Genomic DNA, 12,811 nt, shown 5'->3' with positions numbered 1-12,811 from the left:
AATTTGTTTTATAATATGTATAAGGATGAAAAACTTACGTTGTCGGTTCGTCCAGAAAGATGATTGGTGGATTGTTGACAAGCTCTAGGGCTACCGACAGCCGCTTGGACTGCCCGCCGGAGAGGCGCTCCGACCTCGTGTCCCTGTGGTCCCATAGTCCAAGGGTTTGCAGGATTTCTTCTATCTGTTGACAACAATCGTTGTATCATGTTAAATGCTTTATTAATCAACACAATGACGATGAATGAATGACGACGAGAAATTATGATAATGACGACCTCGGTGGCGCAGTGGTACAGTGCTTGCCTCTGAACCGAGAGGTCCCGGGTTCGAACCCCGGTTGGGTCATGATGGAAAATAATCTTTTTCTAATTGACCCGGATCTTGGATGTTTATCTATATATGTATTTGTTATAAAATATAGTATCGTTGAGTCTCGAACTTACTTTGGGGCTAGCTCAATCTATGTGATTTGTCATAATATATTTATTTATTATAATATTATACGTTTCTACATATTACGATTAACAGCTACATACTTCATTGTATGAAGCGGGGATGGGGTTATGGTTAAGATGTTGGCCTGTGTATTGAAAGGTCACAGGTTCGAATCCTACTGGTGCCACATGTGTAGAGTAGTAGTTTTCATCAACCACCATTTGTTTCAAGTGACGGAAACCTGCTCCCTGGTTTAATAGAAGGCATAGGCCAACCACCCCATTAATTGTATGTTTCATTCCACGTAATTACCACGACCCTCAGCCGTGAAGAATACGACTATGAAGAATTATATTAGACTTCATATCTCATATCTTTACAAATACTCATGCTACATGCTATTTCATTACAGAAATTATGTATCTATTCTACCTATAATTTTAACTATATAGTCCCTAACTACGGCTCGCCGTCGGAGTTTGATAATTATCATTTTTTCTATAAAATCTTAGCTAGACAACTAACACTCCAATGTTGTTAATTTTAAGTAATCACAAAGCATCCTAAAAATTACAGTATCCATCAACAGTGACCCTAAACATCCACAATCTGAGATCTCGAAACGTCACGTTTCGCCTTGACGGCCGAATTAAAAAAGGCAATCTGAACATGGGCAACACGTCCGGCCAGAGCTGGACAAATTCAAAAAGTCTAATTACAGCCTCATTGTAGTCTATAGGGCTATAACTGGGCAGTCTTGAATAGGTCAGTTTTCGCCTGGGCCGTTTGACGTTACAGGGGCAATCTAATTGCTGATCTTTGAAGGTATCCGAAATGGGTCATTTTGTGTCCGACGCTGGCAATTTATCCAATTAAGGTAAGTAGGTTGTTTTAACAATATGTTTTGTTTGATGAGGTTGTATTGTTTTATGTGTATGTAGATCTAAGCTTTGATTGCTTAAGCATTTTCTCCTCCCACGCAGAATGTAAAACAATCTAGAGAGCTAATAAACTGGGTACCGTGCAACCGTATAAATTTAATCAATGTGTTTTATTTTTAGCGAAATATTTTAACGGATTATGCCACACTAGATAAACAATTTTATAACAAAGTTTTAGGAGGTGATCTGCAACAATTTCGTACGCTTCCTAAACCTCCGATGGCCAATTGGATGCGACTTCCATCGCAAATTGCGATCAGTTTCACGCACGCGCTAAATGCGAACGGACTTGAAGTGAAATATGGATGAACAGACAATTTTAAGAATTCTTCTTGAAGAGGAAAAGGACTTATGTTTCTCTCTCTCTCTAATTTATGAGTATATAGCTACGTCATCATGTATGTAGCTGAAAGAAAAAGAAATAATTTAATTTTAATTAACTTTGATTCAGTTCTTTAGCCGGATCTACCGTGCCGGAATATTTTATCGTTATTACATAATCATACTGTATGTTTATTAATGTGTGTATATTATAATATACTTAAGTGGATTCGACATACGTCGCTGGGTTTTCATTGCGGCAAATAAAACCTCTCATACAAACTCCGCAAACGATAGTGTGTATGAGCCCTCGCGCTTAGCATCTTCGGTAACCCAGTGACCTTGACCTTGAACCAACGGCCATATTATAACCGTCCGGCCAATAATTATTTAAATGCCAATTTATTCAAAATGACAACATGCATGTCTTCGCACAATCGAATATATTAACATCTCAAAATGTCAGTTGTGATTGTGACTGACAATGCAACGACTCACGGCAAAAAAAAAAATGCAACGGGGTCAACACACTGAGGTCACTCAAGGTCGACTTGGCTACGTTTATCGGTTTTTAATTTAGTAATCATCAAGGTATTACCAGCGAAATTTTATAACTTTAAATGTTTTGCTGTATGTACGTAGGTACGTATAGTTTGTGCAGATATGATTATTTTTCTTTAATATCTCCTGTGTCTGTTTAATATCATAGGAGATAACATAAAACTGTACGCACGCATATATTAAACGCGGGCGAATCCGCGGAAAAAGCTAGTTTGAAAAATAAAATTTAAATTTTGCTGCTCAAAATTTAATTATCCTTATCCTTAACTACATTTTATAAAAAAGTCCGTCTGTCTGTTCGATATAAACTCAAAAACTACTGAACGGATTTTCAAGCGGTTTTCACCATATTCATTTACATGAAAGGTGTGTAATGTATTATGTTTTTACACAAATAAAGCCGGAACGGGTCACTAGTAAGAGCAATAAAAAAATGTGTGCATAACCCCTATAGGAGACGGCAATAAGATCGACAATATTACGAAACCGCAGCCATATAGGACACATCTATATCACCTTGGGTTTATGAATATTTACGAGTTTTGTGCGACCATAAATATAGACAGAGCGGTTCTGTATTCACAACGTAGACAGAGGAAAGTATAGACATCGTCTTTCGTCTCGCTCGTACAAAAGGAAACGCGTATCATTATTACATTACATACCTGGTATAAAACATTGTCGCTTCCTGCTGTCCCTAAGTATGCTTTATATTTAAAACTACGCAACCGATTTTGATGCGGGGTTTTTAATAGCTTCAAGAGATTCCTTGATTCAAGAGGTTTATACCTAAATAACAAGTATAATATTGCAACCGTCTGAAGTGGGTCGTAGGTCGCTTGTAAGAAATAAACGAGAAGAAACGGGACACAGCGCTTTATAGACGACCTCGGTGGCGCAGTGGTAAAGTGCTTACCACTGAACCGAGAGGTCCCGGGTTGGAAAATGATCTTTGTCTGATTGGCCCGGGTCTTGGATGTTTATTTATATGTGTATTTGTTATAAAATATAGTATCGTTGAGTTAGTATCTCATAACACAAGTCTCGAACTTACTTTGGGGTTAGCTCAATCTGCGTGATTTGTCCTAATATATTGATTGATTGATTTATTTATGTGGTTTGTTTCTACCTCGTATATATATTATGAGTGGCCGGGAAAACTATAGATAGGTCGTCTAAACTTTTCTTAGTGTTTGGTTCACTTCCTACCTCAGGAAACATACCCGTGCGTCGCGTGACTCTAGGCGAAGACGTGAGTGTGCGTCTAGTTGCATACATTTTAATTATTTTTTTCAACTTTTTGATTAGGCAACATTAGCACTCATAAGTAAGGTTGATGGTAAACTGATTTTCGTCTATGACTGTTGTAAAACCACTTGTTATATGCACTTGAAAAACGATTTGATTTTTCAACAAAAGATTGAATGCTTCGTCAGTACGAACGTTGCAGTCTCAACAATGCAAAGGTCTTGCAAATATATTCCGATGATAAATCGGCGTCCTTCAATCAATACTTGGCAGCGGTACAGTGATTCATAGGTTCCTTGGCAAATGTTAGCTTATTTGTAACTTGAAGTGACGAGGAGACAGAGGTGTCTCGGCTTCGGTGTTGTGACGCCACAGGTGACGCTGAGTAGACCGAGGTAATCGTTAAAAATAACCGTAAAGTTTTTAAGGTACGGCTGCGATTTTATGATGACGTTAACCTTTGTGAATGCTATAGTTGTCCAAGCTATGTGTCCCTCACTCGCCTCGAAAGATATCCAAGGAAGAATATGGAGTGGTCATATACGAGGGTGGAATCTAGTGATTACATTCTATCCTCTGTCCTGTTACGGCTTAGTGGCCGTAATAGGACAGAGGATATAATTATCATCTCATCATTTCAAACGCATTGAATCAACTGCTCGACATAGCCATCCTCCAAGAAAGAAAGAAAGAAAGAAAGAAAGTATTTATTTGCATTGAATGGGTACAAATTGTGTTGGGTTGTGGTTGTCATGAGTTCCATGCATTCAGCCTATATAGGCATACAAAAATTCATTAAATGATGATCCTGTTGGAGGTCTAGGTATGATCTCTAATCTTTAAAAAATGTGAAAGTTAGTTATAGCGCCGTCATCAGTATAGTAAATTAGATATAATAAGTTTATTTGTTAGACAAATTAAAAAAAACCTCGACTTTCAATATTAAAATTTCGCTACAACTATTGAACGGCTGAACCGATTTTCAGGACACTCGGGATAAAATTATCTATGACACAAAAAAGCACTAAATAAAGGTTTGGGAAATACACAGACAGACACGTTAAACTTATAACATTCCTCTTTTTGCGTCGGGGGTTAAAAAACAATTTTGTTCGTCACAAATTTGACATTGCACAAATTGTAGACCTGTCTCTTCGTTATTTTACAGCAAAATAAGTTAGCATGTTTGTACGTCCCGTCCTTTCCTGGTAACCCGGATATTTGGCGTAGAAATGTATTTGCAAATTCCCTTTGGCTTGTATCATTGAGACATTGAATATTGTAAAGATACGGGCTGTTTACTTTTAATTTTATCATCACAGGTCGAACGCCACCAAAAGAGGTTCTTATATGTTTAACATTGCTAATTATATATATAATTGAACTAGATTTTGCTCGCGATTGCATCCTATATCCCTAGGCACCCTATGTCCTTCTCCATACTTCAAACTACATGAATGCAAAATTTCAAGAGGAATGGTTGAGTAACAAGTCAAACCAAATCAAATTTTACGGGGTTACTGGTATCAAAGCAAAACCTCCTAAAGACTACTTGGGTACATCAAAACAAGCAACTTTTGTTCTACGTCTTTTCGTGATTCGTAGTTTTTTTTTTCATATAAAAAAAATCAATCTAATTTACAATTCTACACATCTTAACTCTATGTAATAGCCAAGCAACACGAGGCAGTATCAGTAGCGTTTTGTAGCGGAATCGAATATAGAGTTAACGTTTTATAGAAACGACATTAAAACTATATATATATAAATTATATATATAAATATTTATAATAATAATATTTATAATAAAAAATATATTTATAAATATTTCTTTTTGCATTTATTACGTTTAGACAAAAGTCGTAGAACAAAAGATGTTAGTCTCTATGCACCTTATGCGCCTTTGGTAGGTTATGCGTTAGATACCAGTAACCCTGTATATATTTCAAATATATTGTGCATTGATGCCAGATGACTTACAATGAGTTCCTTCTCCGCTCTGCCCAGTTCCTTCCCAAGCTTGAGATCAGCTGCAACCCGCATGGACTCCTGTACTGTCAGCCTCGGCTGCAGCAAATCGTCCTGCATGATATAACTGCTCAGCTTCTTGAAGAGCCTCATGTCTCGCGCGTGACCGTTCACTGTGATTCGACCATTCACCCCGTTTGTTCTGGAAAGATTAACAACTTTTAATACTTTGTTCCTAACTTTGCGGCGGAAGACTGAGGATTGAAAGATAATTCCGCCATATTAATTTTATAATGACAACTAATAGCCACTTCTATACTTTAAAATATATATATATATATATTATATAAAATATAGGACAAATCACATAGATTGAGCCAGTGAGCCTAGCCCCGAAGTAAGTTCGAGACTTGTGTTATGAGATACTAACTCAACGATATTATGTAATATAACAAATACATCTAAGACCCGGGCCAATCAGAAAAAGATCATTTTCCCATCTTGACCCGACCGCGGATCGAACCCGGGACCTCTCGGTTCAGAGGCAAGCACTTTACCACTGCGCCACCGAGGTCGTCACTTCCTTTCGAGGACTGTCTAGGTCATAGCACAGTTGTATCGCACCGCTCCCACCCGGCAAGATGACGTTCATCGAAAAATGTGCTTTAAATCGTCGGCTGTGGACATATTTTACATTGACAACACGAGAGCTGGCAGTGAGCAGTCCGCTATTTTGTTGTCATTGTAAAGTAAGTCTACAAAGTACGCTTTAAAGCTCAATTTCCAATGAACGTCATATTGCTGGGTGGGGGCGTGCGGTACAACTTTGCTATGAGGATCTTTTTCGCTGATAGGCATCTTGTTCGGGCACTTTCTGTGCGCGGAACTGCGGAGCCTAATAGCCATATTATGCTATTTGATAAAATGAATGTTATTATACCTAACACATCGTTAGAACAAAGAAACACACATGCATATAACCATGCACCCCGAAGGCATAACACATCTTTTTGTTGTATTGTTTGTGCAGTCGCGTAAAAATACTCGTGTTTAGTAAGCTACAGCTACAGCTAGTAATTACACTACGTATCTACATAAAAATGATCATAACATAATTAAATTACAATTATTAGTATTATGATATTGGTGCGTGGCAGACAGCTATATAACTATCGCGTAATTATAATTGATTATCGCAAAATCTACTCATATTGTCTGTGTATTAATATTATCATAGTTAATTTACATGTTGTAAACTGGATCTTGCCTAGAATTATTGCATAGCGGCTCATCTCGACTTTGCTCGGGTAAAATGAAATATAAATATATAAAATATATTAGGACAAATTACACAGATTGAGCTAGCCCCAAAGTGAGTTCTAGACTTGTGTTATGGGATACTAACTCAACGTTACTATATTTTATAATATATACATATATAGATAAACATTCAAGACCCGGGCCAATCAGAAAAATATCATTTTCCATCATGACCCGACCGGGGATCGAACCCGGGACCTCTCGGTTCAGAGGCAAGCACTTTACCACAGCGCCACCGAGGTCGTCAAATACACCCAACACAAACTTTCCTCTTCAACCACTATATCTATTAAAAAATCCCATCATCAATATCAGTTCTGTATTTTAAAGATCTAAGCATATATAGAGACAGACAGACAGCGAGAAGCGACTTTCAGGAAAACTCCTGAGTGCTTTGTAATAAAATCTTTTATCAAGTGTAACTATAATTTGTTAAGATTTTTTTAAAACTTTCATTTTTTTTTTGTGAGGATTATCTTGCTAAAAAATAATTTGAAATAAATAAGATGGCGGTTTTAGTGTTTAGATAAGTTTTCGATAGCAAAGTAGGTATATTATAAGGTACGGCATTATTTCCCGGTTACTTCCTCAGCCGCAAAGCGTCGGAGCCCATCAGCTTGCGCTTTCCCACATGTCTCCACTTGGCGCCCTTGGTAGTCAGACAGATTGTCACGCTTATACGTCATGCTTTGAAACTAATTGTATTACATAAATGTTAATGGCGTTACATTATAAATGCATTCATGTTACTCTTCGCTCGTCAATGGCATTTAATAAATTATTATATACTTACAATACGTTTACCGTGACCTAATAGTTGCTAAAACCGTTTAACACTAAAGCGCATTTTACACTATGCGAGTTTTAGCTCGCTATCACAGTGTACAGAGTACATTACTGAAAGAAATCACTTGGATCCATTAATGCTACCTCGATACATACTAACACAGAAAGAAAGAAAACATTTATTTGCCAAAAACATGAGTACAAATGTACAAATTGATGTCAAAATGAATTAAACCTACATGTTTTACCGAATATAGGTATGCAAATATAAACAAATAAAGAGGAGCATGCTATCCACTACAAATCCAAAACAAAAAAAGAATTATAATGTATACTAGCACTAAATTCTATCCGAGTCTATCATTAAAGAAATCATTTAAAGTATAATAACATTTATCAGTTAATAAAGACTTGAGGTGCTTTTTGAATAGATTTAAATTTAAGCTTTTACATTGATGTGGAATTTTGTTGTAAATTTTCGGTACCGAGTAAAGCAGTTTTTGACACACACTCACACATTCACACAAATTTTATATATATTTACGGAATATGTTTCTGTAATTGGTGTTTGATTAATTAAGATTATTAATAAGCGGCCCGATTTCGGCTTCACGGGTAAAACCATGAAGTATTCTATGTTACTCTTGAACGTTTCGTCTATCTTGGAGGATAATTTCACCGAATCGGTCTAGTAGCTTTTGTACCAACAAAAAAACAAATATTTTCTTGTTAAATAATATTAGTATGAATTTAGGTACTTGATAATTTTTCAAGCGCTGTATACTCACTGATAAATAAAAACATTTCATTTTGAAAGTAATAAAATTAGATAAAAAAGTTGAGGGCTTTAGTCCTGAATTTTCGGGGAGCGCGACCCGACGAATGATTTTGTCATTTATTATTTTCTAAAGTGACTTTGATAAAAAAAAAAAACATTCAAATACTTACATCTTTATAAGAGATGAAACCTCACATATATATTTATTACAATATATTTTTATTAAATTTAAGTCGCCTAAAGGCATCTGACATGACTTTTACGACTACTTACCCCCATCCAGTGGCAGGTAGTCGCATATACACTAACTAAACTGTCGACCAGTGTGCAGGTTTCCTCACGATGTTTTCCTTCACCGGAAGCAAGTGGTGGTCGATGAGAACTACTATATATGAATCAGATTGGTAAACTCATATGGCACGAGTGGAGTAGGATTCGAATCTGAGACTTTTAGATCCACAGGCGAACATCTTAACTATTACACCACCACCGCTACAATTTAGAGATCGACTGCGTATAGAGCAACAGAAAAAAACCACGTGATATTTTTTAGCGGTTGAAATATTTGAGAAAAAATCTTTTAAAAGATATCTATGCTAATGGAAATGCACGAAATGACACGACCTAATATTTCAACAGAACATGTGCGAGAACCTGGATGAGTTTCTAATATAATTATAGCTAGAATAATTACGATAAATTACTTACATTCTTTGCGCAAGGTGAAGACAAATAATTTCTTGAGTAACACATAACAATCGTCATTATTACAATGTGCTTATTTATAAGGATTTGAAAAAGACAATGAAGTGTCGTCGTTATTCTCACGGATATACGATTTTCCGGATTTTACTATTGTATGGGACGTGTTAATGTTATACAGATGTTAATTATTTATTTGCAATGGACACGTAGATAAATAACATATTTTTCTAAAGGATGTTGCGTAAGGTCCATCCATTGTTATCTCTGCAAGTTGTGCAATAATAGTATTAATATTATAAATAGTTTGTATGTTTGTTGATCCGCAACAATTAGTTATAAAACATATTTATATTTAACTAGCGGCGCCCGGGGCTTCGCTCCCATTCGAATTTCGGGATAAATAGTACCCTATGTATTATTCCAGGTTATATTCTACCCGTGTACCAAATTTCATAACAATCGGTTCAGTAGATATTGCGCGAAAGAGTAATAAACATACACACATCCTCATAAACTTTCGCATTGATTCAAGGTTTACATAGGGTGAACACATGAATGCTTACGTGCATCCTCCAGTCCAGGTGATGTGATAAATAAGGCGGTTGTTATTGTCCATTAATGTGGTAGTACACTTACGTATATCCAGCCAGTATATTTAGCAGAGTAGACTTGCCAGCGCCCGAAGGTCCGAGAATGCAGGTCAGCTCACCTGAGCGGAATTCGCCCGACACGTTGTGTAGAATTCTGCGTTCGCCTGTCACAAACAAACACGTCAGGAAACAGGATAGATAGATATATATTATAGAGATATATTGCTTTGGGGCACCTCTCAGTCAAGTTGTGAAAAGGGGACGCCCTTTTCACCCCCTCGATCGAGGGGTTGAAATTATTTTTTTCCAATTAGATAATAGAATATAATAGAAATTAATTTCTAAATTATCTTTTGTAGCGGATTCCTATTTAACTCTTTTCGCCTTCTAAAGGATTGTTTTATAGTAGTGCTAAAATTTCTGCAGCAAAGAAAGGTGTTTTTAACCTTTGATATTATTTATATACTATTTTTTCTTACTAAATCCTTTAAAAGGATACATATTGTATTTAGCTAAATAAATAAATAATGATTTACATTTTTTTTATTTATCATTATTATGTTGAATGCCTCGGAACCGAGAGGTCCCGGGTTCGATCCCTGGTCGGGTCATGAAGGAAAATGATCTATTTCTGATTGGCCCGGGTATTGGATATTTATCTATATGTATATGTATTTGTTATAAAATATAGTATCCCATAACACAAGTCTCGAACTTACTTTGGGGCTAACTCGATCTGTGTGATTTGTTCTAATATAATTATTTTATTTATGTTATGACATGTTTTCTTCTATGGTAATTATTTGTATTTACTTTTTTAGGGTAAACTAAAAATAAGTCTAATTGGAGACATTTATTTTTACTGAAACCAGAATATTTCCTAGAGACCAAAACTATGGGGAGGTTAAAATTTGTATGAAAAATTCGACCGATATTTTTAATGCGATCAGATCTGCGGGAAGCAGATAGTCTAGTTAATAAGGTACCATCAGGTCGCCCTGACCGCAAACCTCAATGTACCATAAATGATGAGTTATTATCATTATCCACGTGAAGATACACACGTGACACATATGGACGGACTGACAGAACAGGCCTTATTCAAAAAGAACAATACGCAACCCGCATAAAGTGCATGAATAAAATTTTGACATTTTAAATTTGTACCTATAGCCTAATATAGTATAATATAAATACTAGTGGCCCTACCCGGCTTCATTCGGTTATAACCATAATAAATTATACACCAAAACTACCTCAGGAATCACGCTATCTATTGGTGAAAACTGTCCAAAAATTCGTTCCTTAGATTCGAGTTTATCGTGTTCATACATACAGATGCGACAGGGGGACCTCGTTTTATGTTTTATGTTTACGCGTAAATTTCGCAAAACAGTTATTTTTCCAAAATGAAAAGTGTCCTATATCCTTCCAAAAACTTTAAACTACATGTATAAAAAGTTTCAAGAAGATTGGTCGAGTAGATAAAGCGTGAAGGGGTAACAAACTTCCTTTCGCATTTATACTCGTAATATTAGTTAGGATAAAATTTGAAACTACTGTGTTATTTTAAGACGGATGTAAATTAGTTGAGATGTATTAATGTTTTTGTCGAATAAAATTACAACACGCTTATGTTTGGCTGAAGTAAACATTACTTGTCTGTCTTGGTCTTGCAATAGGACCTACGGAAAGGTCTTGTATTAGCCCGGACTTGTTGACAGCGCGAGAGCCATCATTTGGCGCAATAAGTATGAAATTACTGGTCAGTTTCTACGTAAACTCATTATTGAAGGAGTAAAGGTTAACTTTTTAATGGCGGAAAATACTTAGCCGTTAGTACTAAGCTACCAACTTAATTAGCAATTCATTCATCTATACAGTAGGTAATTTATTCAGTGTTTATTGTGATACCTAAACCCATAAATATTGCAACGAGATTTGCGTCAGAAACATGTGTTTTTGTTTGTAGCCATGCCTCATTGCTTAGTTATGCTCCGTTGCGACGAAGTAGAACGTTGTAGCTACGTTGTTTTCTATAGGTTTTGATACCGACGTGCGTTGACGTGCGTCGAAACTTCACACAATTTCTGCGTTGTTCTGTGTTGTTCGTCGACGGAGGTTAAAATGACGGAGCGCGATTGAGCAATAGGCATAAACACCAAAAAACAGGTGCTGTAAATAGTGTTATATTTAGTTATCTATCTCGTATTTTCTCATATGTTTGACTTGTGTGTGAAAGGTATCCTATGCCTTTCTCCGTACTTCAAACCACATGTGTGCGAAATTTGAAAAAGATTGAGTATTAATCATAATAACGCTTTTTCATCCAAACTAAACGTGTGTAAAGGCTACATATTGAGTTGCAAGCATAGATAAAAGAAATGTTGCGAGATTCCACCGGAATAAACAGGGACACGAGCTACACGATGGCTGACACATGCGTCAACTCGTGAACGGGTGCTGCCAGAGGGAACTATATATATATAAACATCAAATTCTACTTTTATATATTATTTGAAAAAAAAAATTGTAAGAAACAATAATGGTAATGGCCCTTCTGGCGTGATAGGGACCAACACTGTTCAAATGAGTTTCTTTCGGTATTTCTTCTCAGCAGTGGTCGTTTGGAGCTTGTAAGAAATAACTATAAATATGAAAATTGACGAGAAAAAGTGCCTGTGAAGGTCTAATTTCTGAATAAATGATTTGAATTTGAAACAAGTAAATTGTATTAGAATCGTAACTGATTCATTCTTTTGACAAATTTTAAGAAAGAAGACGTTTCTTTCTTTCGTACATCATACATCCTACCTACATATATGCAATTTTAAGTAGGTACCTACTAAAAGCTAGTAAAATGTGAGCTTTAAGTTATGCAGACCCGCGGTTAGGTTACACGAAGGGAAATGCGGCCTAGCCTAGTGCGGCACGGAGGTAATGTTTAATACTACCTACACTAGTTTTAAACTTAACGGATACTATATTCCGAAGTTTCGAGATACCTAGAATCTAAAAAGTACTTCTATTATAAATGAATTCATTTTGACATGATGTATCGTTTTAGAGTTTACTTCTTTTGTTTCATCGATTCTTCTGGTCGATGAAAATTACTAGGTATACATGAGTCAGATTGGTATACAAACTCTGTGGTA

The 12,811-nt window shown here is 36.1% G+C and overlaps 1 protein-coding gene across 1 annotated transcript in view; it reads right to left on the bottom strand.

Annotated features, from left to right (window-relative positions):
* The window catches only part of LOC128676342 (ATP-binding cassette subfamily G member 4-like), an 84,128-nt gene that overhangs the window by 35,697 nt on the left and 35,620 nt on the right, over positions 1-12,811 (bottom strand). The window contains exons 2-4 of the mRNA XM_053756403.2: positions 9,703-9,820; positions 5,490-5,679; positions 39-184 (exon numbers count right to left, since the gene is read on the bottom strand). Coding sequence (XP_053612378.1) covers positions 39-184; positions 5,490-5,679; positions 9,703-9,820 — 454 coding nt within the window. The remainder of the gene's footprint in view (positions 1-38; positions 185-5,489; positions 5,680-9,702; positions 9,821-12,811) is intronic.

This window comes from Plodia interpunctella, chromosome 16, assembly GCF_027563975.2.
Source record: "Plodia interpunctella isolate USDA-ARS_2022_Savannah chromosome 16, ilPloInte3.2, whole genome shotgun sequence".
NCBI lineage: Eukaryota > Metazoa > Arthropoda > Insecta > Lepidoptera > Pyralidae > Plodia > Plodia interpunctella.
This window is presented reverse-complemented; position numbering and strand designations above follow the sequence as displayed.